Source organism: Balaenoptera musculus, chromosome 2, assembly GCF_009873245.2.
Source record: "Balaenoptera musculus isolate JJ_BM4_2016_0621 chromosome 2, mBalMus1.pri.v3, whole genome shotgun sequence".
Taxonomy (NCBI): domain Eukaryota; kingdom Metazoa; phylum Chordata; class Mammalia; order Artiodactyla; family Balaenopteridae; genus Balaenoptera; species Balaenoptera musculus.
Window position 1 is genome coordinate 136,628,597 of NC_045786.1, and position 23,320 is coordinate 136,651,916.

Here is a 23,320-nt window from a genome sequence, read left to right on the forward strand (position 1 = left end):
AGCACAGAGAATAAGAGTTCTTTCTGCCATCTCTCTCCCATTCTCTAGCACAGTGATTAGAAACGTGGTCTCTAGAGACAGGCTGACTTGATTCAAATCTTGATTCTTCCCCTTCCTGGCAGTATGATCTTCAGCCAGTTGTAGACTTTTCTCTGCCTCAATTTTCGTACTTGGAAAATGGGAACAGTAATAGGGGTTTTGTGTGAGATATGTATAAGGCGCTTAGGACAGCCCCTGGCACGTGAAAAGCATTCAGTCCATTATAATTACTAATTTCCAAAGAGCCTCAGGAAAATCAACTCTTAAGCCAGAGAATAAATGTTTTGGCCAGGCTGGTGTTTAAAGTATTTTCTCTCACTTAAAATATTGCTTTTTAATTTCTTCTTAGCCTCTGATTCAGAAGTGATCTTCAGGACCCATCTGTGAATCAACAACCATATCCTTCCCAGGAACCACTGTGTGACTTTTGGATGGAAAGAGGAAATCTTTAAAAAATAATTCCCCATTATTTATCGTTTCCAAATCGCATTCAGCAAATGTTTACAGAGTAGCCTGCCACGCATCTGGCACAGAGATAGTGCCTGGAGGGATGCAAAGGTGGGCAGTCTGATGTGCCCCTTACCTTCAGGATGTGTACAGGTTAGGTGGAATGGTCGGCAGTTAAATAGGTAATTCTGCCACAGAGCTGGAGGGAGCACTGACAGGGCAGGACAGAGAGTGATTTTACAGCATGTGGAAGGAGCCTTAAATCCCTAAACTTGATTTAAGGGGTCAAGGAAGGACTCTCTGGAAGAAATGATGTCTATGCTGAGACCTGAATGGTGAGCTAGATTCTTGACTAGTCTAGACGGGGCTGGAAAAGCATATTCCAGGCACAGGAAACCATGTGTGAGTGTTGCTGGGGTTGGGGGGGGTGCAGCGCTCAGGCTTTTGGGAGAAAATACTGGCTATTCACCAATCTATTCAACATTTAACAAGTGTTTATTAAGTACTTACTGTGCAGCAGGCATTGTTTTACATACTACAGAGACATCAGTTAACAAAACAGGTGATGTCTTTATTTTCATGGAAGTTGTGGGGGAGAAGAAAGAAAGAAAGAAAGGTGGTAAGTACTGGGAACAGAGCTGCTTAAGGTAGGAGGATGATCAGAGAAGTGTTTAGGATGAAGTGACAGTCAAGCTGAGACCTCAGTGGTGAGAGGGGCCAGCCAGGTAAACACCTGCGGGAGGGAGGGTTTCAGGTGGAAAGAACAACACAGGCAAGGGCACAAATGATCATGATCACGGCCTGCTGGAGAAACAAAGAGGACGGAGCAGTGTGCTGGGGTGGGAAAAGTGGTACGAATAATTTAAAGGGTGTTTGGGTTGAGTCATTGGTGCTGAGAAAGGCATTTCTAGTATAAACTAGTTATGTATTAATTTTTTAAACCCATACAATGTGGTGTCACTTGTCAAAACTGGAAGTTTTGGGAAGATCTCAGTTGTTAATATCTCTTCTCTGAACTGGGGCTTGGGTCTGTATGTTTTAATAACTGAGATGAGGCGAAGAGAGTATTTTCCGTCATCATTGACTAGAACTACACATAAGGCACATGTGCAGATTGCTGTCCTGTTCACAGTCATGAGCACATGCCAGCAACATAACAAATCAGCAGGATGCCCAGCTCAACAAGAGGGCTCATTATGTTAGTTAGGGGTGTCCCAGTGGTTTCTCTTGGTTCTAGCCGTGTACTTCTAATTACCCTCCTGAGCTTGCTTTTCCTGTTTCATTCCAGTGGACTCACATTTGTGTTTCAAAAGTGCTTTGAATTCTCTCTACCCAGGTTCAGTCTGCTTTGATCCAGACTGATTGGCCATGTTCTTCTATTTCTCCGGATTATCTATCTCTGTTTTCTCATGGGCCCCGTAGAAGACTCATTGCTCTTGTTTGCTTCCAGTTAACAACTTTGGAGATGATGAGGAGCTGCCCACATCTTCTGACAGCGATGAGGAGGTTATCAAGCAGTTTGAGATTTCTGTGTCCCGGTCCCAGAGTTATTGCTCAGGAGCATCTCAGAGAGGAAAGCAGACAGGACTGGAGCGTAAACCAAAACCCAGCCGCTGGCTTTCCACCCACGAAGAGGCCAGCACAGAAGTGTCTGCCTGTGCAGGTATTCTTTGCATCAAACCTTTCCTTTATCTAGACCAGGGATGTCTAATGGTAAGAATGTTTTTGAGTCACTGCACTTGCATCTAAGAGTCCAGAGAGGAAAAAGAAAAATAGGGCAGGACCCGGAGGCTGGGACAGGGCAGAAGGGCTGCTTCAAACCTCACGAGCAGTCTCATGCAGAGAGAAAGGATCAGAAGTGCCAAAGTCTTGACCCCCACTTGTGGGATCCCTTCCTTTCTCGTAGGTTACCGCTTTGTACATTTTGAACACTAATGACTATAACGGTATTCACCAAGCTTTATAAAATCTTGTTCCCTTCTGACAAGGACAGAAATCTTACATAGCTGACTGCTGACATTGCACTTCTGTGCCTTTCCTCCCATTTAGAAACGTAGAGTCTATTTTCCATATATCTATGTAACCTCAGATTTTTGAAGCCTTACTTTCAATAGTTTGTAATATTAAAACAGTAGGTGTGTTTTATCTTCCAAATAAAAATATGTGTTATAATAATATTAAATAACCTTTTTCAAACAACACATGGGGTGGGATAGGGAGGGTGGGAGGGAGGGAGACGCAAGAGGGAAGAGATATGGGAACATATGTATATGTATAACTGATTCACTTTGTTAGAAAGCAGAAACTAACACACCATTGTAAAGCAATTATACTCCAATAAAGATGTTAAAAATAATAAATAAATATTAAAAAAAAACCAAACACAACACATGCCCGGCACACCCTCCCTCATTCCCTGTAGTTTCTGGACCCCAGCCCGTGTGAGAATTCATGGGTCAGAGCAGGTTTTACGTCAGCCTCCATCTTCATCGTAAGTTTACCTTTCACAAAGGGAGAGGAGGCCACTCAGAGGTAGGGTGAGCACAGCCTGTGACTGCGGGTAGCCCTTGTCAAGGGTCCTTCTCCCTCCCCACCGTGCACATGGAAGAACCTAGGAAAAGAACAGTATGATATTTCTTAGTGCTTTCCCCAGCGAAGGTCAGGCATCTCTCCAACTCCTTTATGTCCAGAACCCTGAATAGGCACAGGACATTGGAACAGGGAAGGGTCTGTGAAGTGTATTTGGTAAAAAGCCAGAGAAAATGTCATACTGTCCACTGTAGTGACCTGGTCTAAATGACCTGGGTTCTCTAATCTTCTCCTTCTTTCCATTGGGCCTGTGGTCCATCCAACCAATGGGGGCATAGTTGATCTTCCTTGTTTTTTAACACTTAGTAGTAGAAAGACAAAAAGGAGAGCGCAGAATTGAGAGGAGATAACAGAGAAGAAATTTCTGATTTGGTGATGTGGATGAGGCAGGCAGAAAAAGAACAAAGGGGAAAAAAAGGAAAATTAACAAAAAGGACCCTATTTTTCAGCAGGAATATAATAATTTGCTGACCATCATGTAATTTTACTTATTGGCATGGGCGACGTAACATTTTATTGCTCTTCTTTTTAGCCCCAGGTAAGCCAGGAGATAAACTCCCGATGTAACCAAAGCATAGTAGCAGTAGCTAATGGCCCTCTGTCATCTCCTCACCCCCTCTCCTGTTTTCTCTTTCTCTGCTGTTACACCACAGCATTCCTCTCTCTCCACTGAGAGGGCAAATGTTAGCTAATGAAAGTTAATAGCAGTTGATCCCCTACGAGTAGCTTGTTTAATTCTAAAGCTAATGGCCCCATTTCCCAGAAGCCCAAGTGTCTAGATTTTGATTTATACAAATGGCTGCTGTTCTGAGAGTTCTGACAAACACTCTAGCCCTCACCCTTCCTGGAATTAGCAACAACTTTTGTCATTACTGGTGCAGTTCTGAATTTTTTGACAGATGGTGATAGAAAGGCTAAATTTTTCTCTATCGGACGGAGGAAAAAGTCCACTACATTAAATGAATTACCTGTAGATTTTGAAGAAAATCATCAGGATTTTCATAGGAATGATTAACTGTGTGCTAAATTTTAGGTTATCAAATGCCATGGAAATGTTAATGTAATTTTTATTGCATGATTTTTTTTTCAGTGTCCTTTTTTTTTTTTGTTCATCTTTAGATCAATGAATTTGCATCAGCAGTAAAGAATAAGGAAAAGATTAAGCATGAACCCCAGAGAGGATTTGTTTTCTGGTGCCTATTCTCTATCTATTTAGCTATTTTTCCCTCTACCTTAAATACAATTTTCTAAGATCAAATTTAATTGTAGACAATTCTTTCACTTAAAAAATGCATTCAAAATGTTGGACCAGTGAAATTCAAGGTCCAAACCCATGTAAAAAATCTTCATATTCCAGGCAACTTCTCTCCTGTCTCACATATCTGATTTAGTGTTATTGTGCATTAATTGTCCCTGTATTCCTGATCATGTCAAAGAGGGTTTGAGCCAAGTGATCTGAATCAGAAGTTGTGCATGAGGTCTTTATGCACGAAAGGTGGGCTGCAGAATAATAGCCCACTTATTGGGCTTTTTGTTTGTTTGTTTTGAGCAAAGCCTTATTTTTGCTTGTGAAATATTTAGTTCTTAGGGTGTTTCATAGAAGCTAGTCATTACCTTCCTGGTGTCATTTAAAACAGGTCCATTATCCCCAGAGTCTGTGCTCACTTTTGTTTAGGATGGTGTATCAAGCAAGATTTTATGGTGTATCAAGCAAGATTGTATCAATCAGATATGAAGGGGATTTCAGGGTGATATATATATATATTTCAAGAGATTTATTGCAGAGAAGTGACTTATGCGATTGTAGGGGCTGTGTAGGCCACTGGAATACACAGCTCTGAAATCCACAGGACAGGCTGCTGGGAAGGATAGACTGAAACTCTCAGGAAGGAGCTGAAGCTTCAGTCCATAGATGAAATTGCTTCTCCTCCAGGGATGCCTCAGTTCTCCTCTTAAGGCCTTTCAATGGACTGATTATGTAGTATAATCCCCTCTACTGAAAGTCAGTTGCTTAAGGGCTTTAATTACACCTACAGCATGCCTTCACAGTAACTCCTAAATTACTGTTTGATTGAATAATTGAGGCCTATAGCCAAGTTGACACATAAAACTGACCATCACAGATGGTTAGCTAAAGTATTGATATATGGGTGACGGAGGGAGGGGTCTGGGAGTAGAAAGAAAGTAATTGGATAATAGGTTTACACTCCATCAAAATGGGATATGAACTAAAAAAGTTCCTCTGCTAAAATAAATATGGTTGATGTGACATAATTATGCCCTATAATTTCTAAGAAGCCAGGATACATTTCTCGACAACAGGCAATTACTTTTCCGTATGTGTTTAAGGTGACATGACCTTCTTTAACTTAAAGCACAGGAAGACTGCTTTATGTAACTGTGAATCACCTTTCCCCTTCCCCCTCCTTGCAACTTGACTTGTCCCCCAGATTTGCCTTTCTAATTCATTCCTTGCTTGTCTGTCAAGGAAAATGGTTTGTTACATTAATATAGTTCTTATGTTTTTCAGTTATGAATAGCTTTTCAAGGCTTTAATGTAGCTTTTGAAAATTCCATTATTACTGATCTAAGTATTATCACCGTAGGAGTTGAAGTCATGAGACAATTTTATGGGGGTAATTTCTTGGCAAAGTTAGATTTTGTGCTGAGATCCTGCTGGGTGCTACACACATTGATGGATGACCCACTGTTTAATAGGACATTTTAGTGTTCGTGTATGTGAGGAATGGATGGGCTAATTAGAGCCTGAGAAGAAAATTCTGCTTTGTGTTATGGGGTTTTTGCATATGGAATATCCCTTGTTCTGTCGTTTTCTGTGGCCTTTTTTAAGGGTGTTTGCCAAATAATGGAAAATGTGAATGTAAAGATGTTAGGTGCCCTATGACAGAGCTTCCAAGAGGCCTGAAGTGAATTATTAAGAATAACAGCGCAGACGGGGAACATCTCAGTGGCTTGCCAAGGTTGGGCAAAATCCCAAATCAGGAGTCTGAAGTTGTGCCCTGAAAACCAAGTCTTCCCAAAGATGTTTTTATATGGTCTGCATAGGGTGATAATGTATTTTAAAATTTGGGTGTTTATTGTCGGTGGGTCATATATTGTCTGCTAAACCACTGTCACCACCACTCCATGTTGCTGCACACCTGGCTGTTTCAAATATTTTTTATCTGCCTAGCCTTTAAAGTTATTTGAGATTTAGTAAAACCCACTGGTGGATAAAGACTATGCAGTATATAGATGTGGCTTAGCACCTTCAAGGATGTTATGTTTTAGCTCAGATTTTAAGACCAACTATGGGAGCAATTGCTATCATACAGTGTGTAAATAAGAGCTGAATTTACCGTATATACTTTGTCATCCTCACTAATCCTGTCTATATCTCTAATTTTCTATCATCCTGGGATGGTGCCCACTGGAGAAGAGTAGAGGCCCAAGAGATAAGACATCCTTGGCTACTTTCTGGACGTGGAAGCAAGTTAGGGTGAAAGCTGTTGCTTAGGGAGACCCTGTCAGTGTTTCCTTATTATCTGAGGGTAACCTGGACACTGAGGAAGAGGAAGGGGATGAACAGAGAGAGAATAGGATGACACGAAGCCTGAGAAAGACACTGAGCCTGAAGGAGTCAGGGAAGATTCAGGAGTTGTCGGGGCTTTGGATGGATAGGAAGGAAAGGGCAAGAGGGAGGGCTTGAGGACCGCTGTGAACCAAAATACACAACTAACATTTTCATGGACCTGTGAGACCACAGGTGTCTGTGAGTTGGGAGGTGGTAGCAAATGGGATTTGCTGGGTTGGTTGAGGCCAGACAGGTAAGCAAGGCTAATATTTATGGGAGGGCTGGTGGTTGCCAGGAAGATATTATTTCATGTGTTCACAATGACTCTCTGATGGCTTTTATCATCATTTTATAGATAAGAAAACAAAGGTTAAGGCAGTTCCAATGTTGTTCAAGTTCTTAATGCAGAGCTAGGATTTAAACTCAGATCATATGAATCCAAGTCCAGTGTTCTTTCCATGGATTAAGTGGAGAACTTTTTGCTTGAGAGAACCACTGAAGCCTTTTGAGCAGAGGGTGATATGGTGAACGTGGAAGAGAGACGGAAGAATGGTAAAGCCAGGAAAGCATATGATCTCTATAGCTGATTACTATTCTTGCTTTCTAGATTCATCCCGAAGGCCTTGTGGTCATTAGCTCCAACCAAATGCTAATGTGTTTATTTTATCCACATAATACTCATCCTTTATACTCATATTATTGTAAAGCATTAAACCTTCTTGTACCTGACATAATGAACTAATGGGTTTCGATTTTATGGACCAAATTTATCTACCATATAGATGAAAGTATGTTTCTGCAGGTGTTGTTTAGTGAGTTTGTTTTTGCAGACTTGATTGGTGTCATTGGTACCGCTCATTTTCTCTAGATAAAAAGGTGAAACATGATAATATATTTGAAAGAGTTTCCTTTTTGCAAATTTAGGTTTGGATGGAGCCAGCCAACTGACTTATTCTGAGAATCTGCCTTATGGTGAAGATGACCCCATCTCTGCCCTCTCACAGTCCCCCTGTGAGGTGGGAGACACCAGGCACCATGGCACATCTCCCCAAGAGACCATCGCGGTCCGTAGCCTCAGCCGACATTGCACACAGGGCAGCTTGGAGATGGAGACAGCTTTTAATAACCGGAGATTTGAAGATTCCTATGCCGCTGGCAGCTCCTCCGTCTGGAGTCCAGAGGCAAGTTGTTTGTTTTCCATTTTTTTCTTTCTTGAGTATTGTGTGCTCTCTGGTTGGTCGTTCTCCTTCCCCTCCCCTCTCCCTTCTCCCTTTTCCTTCCTTCCCCTTCTTTCTCGCCTCCTCCATCCCTCAAGAAAAAATTTCTCCAAGAAGGAAGCATTGCTTTGAAGAACAAACACCTTAAGAGCCTTTAATGGAAATATAGTTTTTGTTCAGATGACCAAGGTCCAGCCCTTATGTGTGCCAATAAAAGAATCATATATAAGTGGAATCTATCAAAATGGAAAAATAAAAAGAAGCATGGTGGCAGAATGAACCCAGCAACAATCAGGCTTCTTTTTTTATATAACGGGTTTTTAGTTCTTTAGGGAGACTGGATTATTTCCTTCATGGTTTCAATTAAATGGAGTTTATTTTTATTTACACCAAATCTTGAGTTATGATTCTTTGAATGTGAGAATTATTTGAAAATGAAACTAAAATACAATGCCCCTGCAAATGAAATTATATAAGATATTATGAGGAAGATCTTGCAATATGAGCATATTTGTTAGCTCCGAACTGATTTGAAGATCTAGGTGATGGCATTAGTCTATCATGACCCTCTGGCCATTGACTTTGCTTTTTGGATAAATCTCTGATAAAAGATGCGTCGTCTAAATTTCTTTTTCAATTGAAACTTACTCCCGAATATGCCTAAACATCCAGAAGTATGACTGGAGGTGATGATGATAGAAACTACCATTTTTGAGCAATTACTATGTGTCAGGCACCGTGATAAGAATTTACAAACATTGTTTTATCTTACAGGCACTTATGGTTATTCTTTATTAGCTAGACCCCTCTGATTATGATTCTATGACATGAAGAGATATTAAATAATGGTGTCTAATACCTACTTTGAAATTAATTTTGATGAAATAAGTCATGTAACTATATGAAACTTTAATTTGTGCGAATAGAGGAAGGAGAAGGGTGGATGGATTTTGTTAGCATCAGTCTGACTGAGAAAATAAACAGGATGAATCTCTTATTAGGACCTGGACTGTCATAAACACCAAATGCTCAAATGCTTCTCCAAATCAGGGAGAAGAAAAATAATCACAGATAGTTATGTTTCACAGCCTGACTGCTGAGGCACTGGGGCATGTAGAGAGAGCCTAAGGAGATGGCACAGGTGCATGTGCGCCTGGGTGTCGTGTTACTGCTGAGGACCAGAGATGGCGACACAGATACGTGGTTTGTGGCCGGTTAAAAGCAAACCTTCATACAGAGACCCTCAAAGCTATCAACCTTATACGTTTTGTAAAAAAAATTGTGCCTCCCTACCAGTTTACTGCCAAGAGTCATATCACATCCCACACACTAACATTTAATGTTTAAAAATACTATTCTTTTTGGCTCTCTCGCCACAAAAGCAAAACAGAACTGTTTACCTGCCTATTGACAGTCTCTCCCCTTGATAACTGTGCCATTAGCCTTGGAATTGCTTTCTCCAGGTAACCTCCCATTTGCCTGCCTCGTGGAGCTTTAGTAGAAGATTTGGTGTTGAGGGCACTAAATGTTCTCAGACTCCAAAAATACCCAGACATCTCTGTGTGCTCCATTCAACCTCCTATCTATTTTGAGACAAAAACTGTAATTTGGTGCTCCTACAGTAGAACCTCAGATGCAGCTCGGAGGCAGTTCCCGTAAATGCCTGCTTTGCAGGCTTAGCTCGCCTTTTAAGAATTGATTTATTTGCCTCTTAGCTGTATTAAGAAGCCTGTCTTCCCCTGTGTATCTGGCATCGGGAACACACTGTGGGTCTGTTTACTTTGGGCCACACAGATGACATCAACACTATCTTGCTAAAACAGAAAGCCTTTCAGTTTGATAGAAAATCTTTATATCTTCTTGGGTTTTGACAATGTGGCACAAGTATTCCCATCTTAAAGAAAAACCCAGGATACGAGAGCTAAAGGAATCATTTATTTTGCCTCAGAAGGGAACTGGTCATGCAGTGTGACTACCTGTTAGGCTGATGGGTTTGCAAGCACTGCTCTTCTCTGCTGGAAAAGGCTGTCGACTTTTTCCTGCAGACCTAAGGCTTGGCAGGGAAGACGATGGGAGGGTGGCTGGTGATTTTGAGTGCACAGAGAGGCAGCTGTCCCACTTTTCATCTCCGCTTTCCACTGATTAACTGATTGGCCTTGAGAAGTTAATTAAAATCTGCCAAATGGGGATAAAAATGAAGAGATTTTTGTCTTGCAGGAAGGTCAGATGGATTAGTGGTATTAACAGTACCCACAGGAGGAGCGCCTTTAGTTGCCTGGTGATAGGTAGAGTGTGTTGAAATAATTAATTGCTATAAAAATATCAGCCTTCACAAATCTTGGTCTCAGATCAGCCCAGGAAGGGACCACAAAGCCCAGTTTTCATGGACCACAACTTGGATTGTCCCCATCCAGAGCCTGGCCACTGCCTGGAGCTGTGTCTGATTCAAGTTTCGTAGGACAGTTATTTCAGACCCTTTCCGCAGGACTTCACCACAAACCTGCAGGTGGAGTGAGCATTTATCTGAACAGAGAGCCTGATAGATAAGTGGGAAGATACTCATTAACTAGGATATTTTAACCTTGGCATTGAAGTTGATGACAAAACTAGGGACTGTTAGTTAATATCAAGAGCAGGGGCCTAAAAGGATATGAAATTCAAAGTAGTGTGTGTTTCCAACTCCCATCTCCCATCTTATTCCCTCTTCATCTCACACACTTACTATACTTATAAATAGCTAGGGTGAAAGATTTGTGGGGGAAGAAGGTAGACATCATGGTTCCCCGTAAGGCTTGGGACTTTGGGCATTAATACTGGCAAATCCTGGGTAATTCTGGCTGGGCATATGATATTGGGGGCAAGGAGTTAAGTTATTTAGCCATTCTAAGCCTTAGTTTCCTCTCCCATAAAAGGAAGATATTGAAATACCTACCTCATTAGGTTAATATGAATGTCTAAAAAGATAATGTTTCTTAGCTGGATTTCCCAAAAGCAGAGCCTACTTTGTTAGGACATGCAATTCCAGGCGACAAGAGTGAGGGACGAGGAGAGTGAGGCAGGGAAGGGAGAGCCAGTATGAGAATGTGTAATGGAGTTGGCTACCACTAATTTTGACTCATGGCTTGCTCTTGTGGAACCATACCCTAAGAAGCTGTATAAACTAGTCTCAGGACATCTGTCCAAGGGGAGAAAAATTTATTGCATGGGGCATTAACACCACCCACCCTGCCCCCCGACTCTGGACTTCATATACATGAGTGCCAAGCAGGATTCTGTAAATTTCCAAGCCTTGACATCAAAGGAGAGGCCTGTGGTGGGAGCTGAGAGTTACCTTGCATGGGAGGGAGGCAAGACTTTGTTGGATTGTGCCAGGCAGAAGCCACTTAGAGCCCAGACAGCCTGTAGGGGAAAATGGAACAGGAGGGGAGGCCAAGAAGTTCTGAAGTGCATAAGAGTGGGCTTTTACTGTCCATAAAGGGTTTAGTGTGGTACCTGGCATAAGGGAGGGCTTAGTGGATGTTAGCTTTTATTACTTATGGTCCAGCAAGCAATATAGAGATGACCAAAGGTAGGCTAAAATAGATGGGAGTTTTAACGGAAGACTGTGACTTGATTTTTGATTTGGCCTAACTCCTTGGAGACTTGCTTCTAATATTATATCTACACTAGTCAGTTGTATTCAGAAGTCTCTATAGCAACCACTTTTATCACTTGAAACTAGGTACCTCTGAATAGAAACACTCACACATGAATGCATGCTCAGAGGAAAGGATGTAAAAAGCTTCCCTTATTTTGCAAGAAGCCTAAATTTTCTTGGTAGACTAATGTGAATCTTAAGAGAGAGGGCAATTATTAGATGTCTACTATGTGTCAAGTCCTTCAATTTTCACAACAACCTTATAAAGTAGGTATCATCCCCCTTTTGCTGTTGAGGAAAACAGAAAGTGAGAAGGATTAAATAATTTGCCCAATGTCCTAAAGGTTGTAAGTGATAGACCTGGGATTCCTAAGCATGTCTCATTCCAGAACCTCGTACTTTCACCTAGATCTGTGGGAAAGTTTCATTGATGAACATGAATTTTTGAAGTGTATCATTATATTTATAAAAATAAAGAGTTCTTTGAATTAGCAAAGTTGGTGTTCAATTACATAAAGAAGAACTGCTTCTGATTTACAGTAAGAAGTTATGAGTAAGAATCATGCCTTCAGAGGAAAAAATCAAATTATGTTGACATTAGTAATAGTTTGTTAGAGGGTGGTTCATTATAGTAAAGTAAATGTAGTTCAGCTCAGTTTTCTCAGGGAGGTCACTGGATCTGACTGGCTGAGGTGAACTGCTGTCTAAAAGTGTATTTCATAATGAGGGGCCGTGTTTGAAAATAAGTAGCATCAGTCCAGTGATGGGAATAGATATCTATGGAGGCTGGTCTGAGCCGGGTATTTTCCCACATCTATTAAAACCTCACAACAACACTCTATCAAGCAGGTACCTTGATGCTCATTTTTCAGCTGGAGTACAGAGAGACTGGCCTGTTTGGCCATGGCCAAAAAGCTAGTCAATGGTAGAGTTATGATTTCAACCCAGGTGTTCTGTCTCCAGGGTTTAGGATACCTTCCTAAACACTTGCTACTCCAAGAGTGATTTGAGTCCAGCTGAGACATCCTTGTGGCCTGAGAAATGCAGAATCTCAGGCCTGACCCCAGTCCTACTGAATCAGAATTCCCAGATGATTCAAGTCCACTCGAATGTTTGAGAAGCTCTGCCCTGAACATTTTCTGCCACGTAGATTGAAAATCTACTGAAGGATCACCTGTCTGTGACCCCCATTAGGATCCTTATCTGCAGAATGTCCTGGCTCAGAGAGCACAGGCCCAGGCTGAACCATTTCTCCTGGGGACTTGAGGAAGTTACCTTTTGGCAGTTGCATAATTGACTAGTTTTAGACTTAGTATCTCAGTTGGTTTCAATGATAGTGGTCAGTTGTGCTTTTTTGAGAGGCAGTGTAGAGGAAAGCACTTTGCAAAATATAAAAGCTTTGTTCATTCATTCCAAAAGCATTCATGAAGGCTTACCATGTGCCCAGTGCTGTACCCTCAAAGAATTCACAGTCCAGTGGAGAGAGAGACCAGGAAACAGACCTTTCTAATGTGTAGGGATATATGGTAACAGTCCAAAAGAATGAGGTTCTGAAGGAGCACAGAGGGGCACCATCTTTCCAAGATGTATTAGGCATTGTTCCATTCCTAATCTTTCCCTCTGTCTGCAACAGGAACAGGACAGAACCAATTTTCAAGTGCCACCTGGGGTTCCGGAGCCCATCTCAAAATGTGGTGGCCTGGATGTCATCTTTGAATATAGAGCTGCCAGCCAGAAGCTCACAGTGACCATCGTAAGAGCACAGGGCCTCCCGGATAAGGACCGAAGTGGCATCAGCTCCTGGCAAGTGCATGTCGTGCTGCTGCCCAGTAAGAAACAGAGGGGCAGGACGAACATACAGAGAGGGCCCAACCCCGTCTTCAAGGAGAAAGTCACCTTCGCCAAGCTGGAGCCCAGAGATGTGCCTGCTTGTGCTGTCCGCTTCCGCCTGTACGCCACCCGCAAGATGACCTGGGAGAGAATGATGGGCGAGAGGCTCTTCTATCTCAGCCACCTGCACCAAGAAGGGGAAATGAAAGTGACTCTGGTTCTGGAGCCAAGAAGTAATATCAGTGTGAGTATGTTAAATGGTGCTGCTAATGATGCGCTACGTTTGAGGATCTGGAATTGTCAGCCCTTGATTTAGTACATTCAGCCCGTGAATTCAAACACCTTAATTTAATTTTCCATTTGGCTCTCCTCATCCTTCTGAGACATGATTTGCACTTCACGGTACAATGGGTTTTCTTTTTTTGTGTGTGTGCCCATAGTCGCTATAACCTGATGGATGTGTTCCCTGTGTTCCATTTTGGGAAATGACAGCAGCATTGTGAAGGAGGGAACGGGGAAACTGGGAGAGGTTTTTTGGCCTTCTCGTTAGTTGATAAGTGGTCCTACCACCCATCCCCCTGCCCTGACCCCAGCATGCATCATGATGCATCTCAGAGGTGATGGGACTTTCAAGGTGAGGTCCTTAACAGGTATGCCTGCATAGGCTGCATAGGAAGCCCTGAACTCCAGCCACTTCTAAGACCTTCCATTTATATGACTGGGCTTCTCCCACACGCCCCATCCTCTGTGTCCCTCAGGTTTCAAAATAATACAGCACAGCTTTTATGTCTACAAGATGGGTAACCCTCTCTTCCCGTGGGTTATATGTCATCCAGCGTGAGGATCTCCTTTTAAAAAGCACATAAAAGATCGGATAACTATCTTGGGCTGTTGGACAAATCAGTCATCCATCCCAAAATGTTTGCTGAGTACCAATTATATGTCAGGTGCCGTATAGGTAGAGGGGGTGCAGGAAAGAACAAAACAGGTGATGCCCTCATGGAGCGTACAATCTGGTGGAGGAGAGCGGCAAAAGACAAACTGGGGTAGGCAAAGAGGGAGAGGCAGAGGCTACTGCTGCTTTAGAAGGTCAGAGAAAGTATCTTTCAGGTGGTGATACAAGAGAACTCAAGGAATCGAGGGAGCCAGACTGGGTGCCATGTGGAGGACAAGGACTCCAGACAGAGGGGCTGGCATACGCAGACATCAGGCGGTGGGAAGGAGCGTGACTTGTCTGAGGAAGGGGAAAGGAGCCAGAAAGTCCAGAGTGCGCTCATGGGACATCCAGCCACTTACATTTTTAATAGATGTCTCAAAACTCATATCTCCAGACTCGAAATCCTGATTTTTGCCTCACTAAATCTATTTTACCTGCAGTCTTCCCATCTCGGTTAAAGGCAATCTCATGCCTTTAATTGCTCAGGTCAAAAATCTTAAAAGTCACTTGTGACTTCTCTCCTTTCCACCTGAAATCCTACTGGCTCTATCTTGAAAATCTAACCAGAGCCTGACTCTCGACTGGATTACTGAAATGGCCTCCTAGTCATCTCTCTGCTTCCACCTTTGCCCTCTGTAGACTATTCCCAACACGGGGGCCAGAAGGAGCCTTTTAAAACATAGGCCAGATCATGTCTCATCTCTGTTCAAATCCCTCTTTTTTCTTAAGCTCTGAGTTGAGTGTTTCTGAAATCCTGGGAAACAGAAGCCACAGGAGGTCAGAGGAATCCTGCACCATAAAGCATAGGGATAGGTATTATTACACCCCTGTTTCTCTGTGCCGGGCCCTGGGCCCTGTGCTGGGGGCACAGAGTTGAGTGGGGGAAATGAGCCAGCGTGAAAGAACCTTGAAGGTAAAAATTCTCCCATTCACCAGTTATTTGTTGAGCATGATTATGAGCTACACACTGGGCTATGCCCTGTGGACTGAGGGATTTTTACGGTTGAGAATTTTTTTTTTTGGATTTGTTTGTCATTTTGCTATTTTTAAAGTATTTTATAGATTTCCCTCAATTATTTATTTATTTTTGGCTGCATTGGGTCTTCGTTGCTGCGCGTGGGCCTTCTCCAGTTGCGGCGAGCGGGGGCTACCCTTCGCTGTGGTGCGCAGACCTCTCATTGCGGTGGCCTCTCCCATTGCAGAGCACGGGCTCCAGGCGCGTGGACCTCGGCAGTCGTGGCACGTGGGCTCAGCAGCTGCGGCTCGCGGGCCCAGAGCGCAGGCTCAGCAGTTGTGACTCACGGGCCCAGTTGCTCCGTGGCATGTGGGATCCTCCCGGACCAGGGCTCAAACCCACGTCCCCTGCATTGGCAGGAGGACCCTCAAGCACTGCGCCACCAGGGAAGTCCCTAAGGTTGAGAATTTGATGCGAGAGGCAAGCTGTGCAGTGACAGGTGCCACAGTGGACACTTCTGCACAAGCCCAGGGGAGGGGGTGGCCCTCACCCCAAACTGGGCAAATATTTCGTTGTTGGGTTATCACCATCCAGACAGCAGGGGCTACAAGGCATCTATCAAAACCACCTAGCCCTGTAGTTTACAAATTGTGTTCCATGAAAGCCTCCATGGGCTCTACAGGGATGTCCGTGGCTTGGTAAACAGGGTAGTTTCCTAAGATGTGAAGAATATTTAATTTCTTTCAATGCATTTATTTATTGGGGTTCCTGACAAGAACTTTTAGGAAATGATTGCAGATGTTGAGAAGAAAGGTTGGAGCAGTTGTGGGTCTGGGAGGCTGGCTGGCCTGCCCCTCAGGGTCCACTCCCACTCATGCTCCTTGAGCGAGAGTCAACGTCCTGATCTACTTTGCTTTCCTCCTCCCAATGTGTCTGGTGCATAGAGGTGGGTGCTTTAGAGAAGCGCATGCATGAATACATGACACAAAGTGTGGGCTCCCCTGGGCTCCCCTGGTACCTGCAGGGTCTCTAAGATGCACAAGCCATGTGTCAGCTTCCTCACTAAACAGTTGTAAAAGTGTTCACATTCAATATAATTCATCTCCTTAGGAAGAAAAAATGTAGCATCTGCCATAGTCCTGACAACCTGAAAAAGCAGAACCAGGGGCCAAATGTTCTATGGGGTGGTAGACGGCCAATGGTCATTTCTTTTCTGGTGAAGACAAAATGCCTCCTGTATTGCTACATTCCTCAAGAGGCTGCAGAGAATAGAGGCAGAAGTCATGCCTGGAGTGGACAGGTTCCATATGGGTCTAATATAGACTCATAGAAATTTGGGTCTATATTAAGTGTCCTGTTAGCTCTCCATGTATCTTCCAGGGTTTGATTTACACTAGTAATAACATCTTTGTCCGTTTTGTCTTTAGAGAGGAAAGAGTGAATGGAGACAGCCCTTGAAACAAATATGTCTGCTAATAATGCAGGGGATCCCATCCAAAACTGTGCTCCCCAGGCCCTATTATCATTCATACCGAGTGCGCCATTAGTAATCTTTGGCAGCAGTGGAGACTGGGCCACAGTTTCACCAAACATAATATCGGCTTTCTGTAAGGGAGAGGAGTGCAGTGGGGCCAATGGATCCTTTGTTGTTCTTCTCCTCCAGAGTGGAGAGTCTCCGCTCAGCCCATCTGCAGTTTCTCACAGTGACAGTGCTTCATCCACGCAGTCGCTGTCGCATGGAGGGGCGCCAGAGCTGTTGGTGGGGCTGTCATACAGTGCCACAACGGGGCGATTGTCCGTGGAGATGATCAAAGGCAGCCATTTCCGAAACCTCGCGGTTAACAGAGTGCCTGGTAAGTTCATGCCTGTACCCCCAGCTCTGGTCCTCCCAGAGGCAGGAAGAAGGCTGTGTCTGCTTTTATCTCAATTCTCTAACTTTTACAATAAAAATGATCTTGTTGTGACTTAGACACGTTTTTACCAAGTGATACCTCTGGATTTTTTCAAATGCCTTTCTGTTTAATTAGATTGAAGCCTTCTTCGATATCTGGATGCATCTTGATACAAAATAGGCTGGCTTCTACGTGTAGATCGTTAAAGGGGAAAAAGAATGATGTCTTTTCAGCAACATAACATGTATGAACAATTGAAATCTGCTAATAGGTCCCAGGTCCTCAAATACGTTTAAAGAGACAGAGCTCAGTCTTTGGAGCCAGGCAGTTCTGGGATCTAATTCCAGCTCTACTCATTTACCTGCTAGCTTTGCTCTGATCCTATACAATTTACCTCTCTTTTCTGAATCTCAGCAGACTCATCTGGAACAAAGGAATATTAATAGTACCTTTCTCATGGGTGGTTTTGGGGTTTAAATAAAATGATTTATGTAGAACATTCAGTGCCTGACACATAGTGAGCGTTCAAGAAATGTGAGTGGTTATGTGGTTGATGGTGGAGGAGGTGGAGCAGGAAGATGTGGGGCAATCCAGGCCTGACTCACCAGGGCAGCTTCTGAGGTCACACCTGGAAAGAGCAGCTCAAGACATACTCCCACAGCTGCTGTCCAGGGCTCAGGAAGCCAGAATAAAGATGCTGCAGCTGCTGCTGCCAAATTGCCTCTCAATACCCAAGAAGCTGGAGATTGAACCTTGGAATAATGCTGCTAAAAAATCAGCTCATCTTTAATGATCTTGCTTATCAGCAGAAACAGCTTAAGAAAGGGTGGGAAGATGGTTTCTGCCTCACTTCTGCCTTCTGGCTCTCATGCAACCATATCTAATTTGAGGAATCTAATTTATATCTAGAATTCTAGCTGCAAGAGAGTCTGGAAAATGCTGTTGAAATTCCAGCCTTTTGAGTCCAAGAAGGTAAAATAGAAGTGGGTAGAGTGGAGTGTAAGTGAGGGTGTCCACCACAGGCAGCCAAAACTTACTGAAATAAGGACGAAGTCAGTAACAACATGATAGGCTGCAAGAGGCAATGGACTCCAGCCTCACATGTCAGCATCAGATGAAGAGCCAGCTGAGCTGGTAGAAAAAGGTCAGCTCCTACAACCAAATCTGGGCTCTCACTCCTTTTAGTCTTTAACTGTGCTGCCGCCCACAATGTCTCTGTTCAATAGTATCTTGTTAGTCAGTCTGTGTTAAAGGCATTAGAGCAAGTTAGTAAGGAAAGCCCAGCACTCTGGAGAACAGAAGAGACCAGAGGCATAGGCCATATTCTGTATCGACGCTCAGAACCAGGTAAGAGCTATTTAAAATCCATAATAGGTGTTGATTATTAATTGTATGGCTAGACTCTTTTTTCCAGATACAGCTTTAAAAAAAAACCCAAAAAACTCTGGATTTACTAAAGATCTGGATTTACTGCTTTCCCTGCAGAGCCTTTTCTGATCTCTTTCCCTGTCTTCCTGAGATTTGGTGAGATCTGAAAATTTTTCAGGGAAGAACATGGTGCAGCTGCAGAGAATGATGCGGAGGTGGATCACACAATCATGGCCTATTCCAGTCCATGCTGGGAGGCTTTAATTTGCATGCTGGGTCGTCCCAGGCAATACAGGGGAGAAGGACAGCATGGTGGCTAAGAAAGCATCAACTGGAGTGTGCCAATCTAAGGTCTTTGTCACTTACTAAGTGTGAGTTACTAAACTTTTTCGACTCTCAGTTTCCTCATCTGTAAAATGGGATCATAATAATATATACTTTCTAGGTAGGGATACTACATATAAAGCTGTGATGTTGAGAATGGTGCTCGTGAAACTTCATGCATTTCTATATAAAAGAAAATATGCCAAAGAGGAAACACTTATAACATATTTAAAACTGAGTAGGAAAAAAGGCAAGTCCTCATTTTGAAACTGATTTCATTCCAGAAGTTTAAGTCAGTTTGGCATTTACATGATTTTTCATAGAATAGTGCTACAGTTTAACTGACAAATGTAACTGACATGCTGTATCTTTGCGACCAAAGTAATAGAAGACAGTGTTGCTGTGATGCTATTAATTAAAGCAGAAACCCAATAGTGAAGACAAAAGTTTTTTGTTTACATAGAATGCTGGTACTTGAGGAAAAGCCAGTTTAATTAGGAGGGGTTGAGAAAGTAGAAGGTTCTTTTGTGGAGATTCTGAAAGGGACCTCTTGGTACTTTCAAGGGCTTGAGATGTTGACGACATTGGTCCTTCATTATGTCTCACTTCCTTACACCACTAGCAGGACTTTGGCAGTCATCAGGAAGGCTTAGGATACAATTTTACTTCCCATATGGAAGAGAATGAGAGAGAGAAAGGATGAGGGAACAATAGTTTTATGAGGTAACTGAGCAGCATTGGAAGAAAGAGGGTGTGAAGGGGAGAGGATGCAAGCTGGAAGATGAATAGGCCTGGAGTGGGGAGTGGAGGAGGGAGACGGTGAAGTGCACTCATCTCCCTGGTGAAGGTGGAAGGAGGGCAGGCGGAGCCTCAGAGCCCTGTGTCAGAGTGCACCCCAAGGGAGCTGCCTGCCAGGGGAAAGTCACCGGTAGAAACGTGTGTGAGGGTTACAAATCCTGTGCTTGAGACCCTCAGCTCAGAGGCGATGACCTCCTCTGCAGAAAGGGGACATCAATCTTGCCTTGCAGGCTGGCTATGATAATGTGAAGAATGGTTCTTAGGGAAGCCCAAAGGAAAAGATGTTGAGCCTGTGGAGTGGGGACTTCTCCTCTCTAGAATATTGAAGGTGCTCAATCTTGATGGAAAGAGACAAAGGCTGGGATTTAGAAGCGAGAATCTTTTGCATCAAAATATATCATGAACCAAAAGATAACTGTGAACTTGCCAACTTGATCCAGCTAGATGACTATTCTGGTATTTTAAACTTTTCTTTCTAAGCAAGATAGAGGAGAGGTGGACAAATAATAGATGGAGTTCCTCTTCTCTTTTAGGGTCTTAGAAGAAATAAACCAATGAGATGTAAGCTCCCCTCCCGATATTTCTGAGGCAAATCCTTGCGGGAGAAGTCTCAGTGAAAGGCAGGTTTTGCTCCGATGGGCAGGAGCTGGTGGGAGCATTCCTAGAGATGAGTCTCTACCACACCTTGCCCTGCCCCCCCGCCCCCCCACCCCAGAATGGTTAAAACTAAAAAGACAGATTCCCTCAAGTATTGGTGAGGTTGTGGAGAATACATTCTTAGGGGTTGTGTAAAATGGAATAACAGCTTTGGGAAGAGGCTTGGTAGTTTCTTATATAGGTAAACATGCACTGAAAATCCAGCAGTTCCATTCTTAGGCATTTACCCATAAGTTAAAAAAAAAAAAAAAACAGGAACAAGAATGTTTGTAGCAGCTTTACTCATAATATGGAAAAATTGCAAAGAGCCCTTATGTCCTCAAATTAAGATATATTTCCACAGTGGAATACTATTCAGCAATATAGAAGGAACGAAATTAACAGAGGCATTCAACAACATGGAGGAATCTCAAAATCACACTGAGTACCTACTGTACAATTCCATTTATATGAAGTTCTAAAACAGGCAAAACTTATTTACATATAGTGAAGAAAAGCAGAAGAGGAGTGATTGCTTCAGGATTGGTATTGGTATCAAGATGGACTGGGCATGAACATGAGGGAATATTCTGGGGTGATGGACATATTCTATATTTTGATAGGGGTGTGGGTTAAATGGATGTTTGCATTTGTTAAAACTTACTGAATTGTACTAGGCTTTGTGCATTTCACTGCATGTAAATTTTACCTTATAATAGAAAAGAGCCATAAATTATTGAACTCTAGTTAATGAAACACATGCTGAAATGTTTAGGGGTAAAGAACAATGATGGCTACAGCTGTGATGGATTGATGGATAGATAGATGCATAGATATGTGAAAAAGCAAACGCTGTTAGCTCAGGCTACCATGACAGAAATACCATAGGTTGGGTGGCTTAGACAACAGAAATTTACTTCTCACAGTTCTGGAGGCTGGGAAGTTCAAGATTAAGGTTATCAGCTGATTTGGTTCCTGATGAGAACCCTCTTCCTGGTTTGTAGACAGACATCTTCTTGCTGTATCTTCACATGGCGGAGACAGAAAACATATCTCTCATGTCTCTTCTTATAAGGGCACTAATCCCATTCATGAGGGCTCCACCCTCATGATCTAATTATCTCCCAAAGATCTCACATTCAAATAGCATCACATCGGGGATTAGGGCTTCAACATATGAATTTTGGGAGGATACATACATTCAGTCCATAGCATAAATGGAGAAAAATATAACAATTGAAGAATCTAGATGATGGGTATATGGGTATCCACTGTATAATTATTTTGAATTTTCAGCATATTTGAAAATCTGTTATAAAATATTGTGCATGAAAATCTGGTCTGGTCTGGAATAGTTCAGCTGGGCCAGGTAGATAAAAATAAAACAAGAGTCTAGCCATTGATAGGGGCTACTGTGGTGGGCATTACATTTTTTTTTTTTAAATTATGACATCTCAAGTTCCGACCTTATTCCCTTGACTCAGATTTGGATGGAATAGACAGGGTACCAAGCAAATGAACCTGCGGGCATCTTCTGTAGCATCCTCCATAAACCACATCCATCCCAAGACAAAGTATGTGGTTGGGCATTTCTTTATTTCTAACTTTAACCTTTTCTCTATTCATCAGACAGATAGATAGATAGAAAGGTAGGTAGGTTTTTATACCTCCCTCCCTCCCTCCCTTTCTTCCTTCCTTCATTCCTTTCATTCTGGTGAAAATGCCCGTATTATAAAAATTTAAATATGTATATATATATTTCAAATCCTAGGAGGGCTAGGGAAGATAAAATAGGCTATTTGAAAATTACTGAAACTATTCCATAGAACCTATTCAGAAACAATATATAAGCAAGTTAACAAAATGAACTAATCTTAGCTCAAGTCAGGTAACAGTGTGCCAAGAGCCATTCCAGGCACTTTCAAGGTAAAATCTCACTTAGTACTTGTGGTCAGTGTTGTCATTATTGCTGTTAAGATGGTACAGGCTAGTCTACAAATCCGATGGCAAGGGATAGTCTCCACATCTGTACATGGCAGATGGCCCAGGTGAAAAAGCCTCTTATTGTGCCTGCTAGACATCTGAAATCCTGGTAGACTTTTTTTTTTTTTTTTCATTTATTTGTGATCTGATCTTTATGATTTCTTTTTTATTTTTTTTATTTTTTAACATCTTTATTAGAGTATAATTGCTTTATAATGGTGTATCAGTTTCTGCTTTATAACAAAGTGCATCAGTTATACATATACATATGTCCCCATATCTCTTCCCTCTTGCATCTCCCTACCTCCCACCCTCCCTATCCCACCCCTCTATGTGGTCACAAAGCATCGAGCTGATCTCCCTGTGCTATGCAGCTGCTTCCCACTAGCTATCTATTTTACATTTGGTAGTATATATATGTCCATGCCACTCTCTCACTTTGTCCCAGCTTACTCTTCCCCCTCCCCGTATCCTCAAGTCCATTCTCTAGTAGGTCTGCATCTTTATTCCTGTCTTACCCCTAGGTTCTTCTGACCATTTTCTTTTTCTTTTTTTTCTTTTTTTAGATTCCATATATATATGTGTTAGCATACGATATTTGTTTTTCTCTTTCTGAGTTACTTCACTCTGTATGACAGTCTCTAGGGCCATCCACCTCACTACAAATAACTCAGTTTAGTTCCTTTTTATGGCTGAGTAATATTCCATTGCTGATACACATTTACAGAAGCTTTTGAAAAAGTTACCATTGAGAATTAGAAACATTTGATTATCTTTTGAATTTGGCTTCATGGGAAAGCAATTCACTAACAATTTAGCAGCTCTGTTCTGTTCTTTTCCTGGGCTTGCCACCCAGTTACTGTGTGGCCTCGACATTTGATTTAACCTCTCTGAATTTAATTTCTTTCCCTATTAAATAAGGTTAACTAGTTAATATTACTGATACAAGTCTACGTTTTTAAAAAAAAATGTTATCTGTTCTGTTGGCAGATTCTCTTTCTCCGTCCTTCTACAATGCATTACTGCACTGTGTATATATACACCCATATAATGGTCCTTGTCAAAAACTATCATTAAGATGTCCCCTCCAGTTA

General features: G+C 42.4%; 1 protein-coding gene across 4 annotated transcripts in view; it reads left to right on the forward strand.

Moving 5' to 3' along the window:
• Positions 1-23,320, forward strand: part of SYT16 (synaptotagmin 16) — a 253,423-nt gene that overhangs the window by 214,339 nt on the left and 15,764 nt on the right. For all 4 annotated transcript variants that reach the window (XM_036844899.1, XM_036844898.1, XM_036844896.1 and 1 more), the window contains exons 3-6: positions 1,937-2,149; positions 7,574-7,830; positions 13,137-13,577; positions 16,889-17,078. In XM_036844899.1, the coding sequence (XP_036700794.1) occupies positions 1,937-2,149; positions 7,574-7,830; positions 13,137-13,577; positions 16,889-17,078 (1,101 nt within the window). The remainder of the gene's footprint in view (positions 1-1,936; positions 2,150-7,573; positions 7,831-13,136; positions 13,578-16,888; positions 17,079-23,320) is intronic.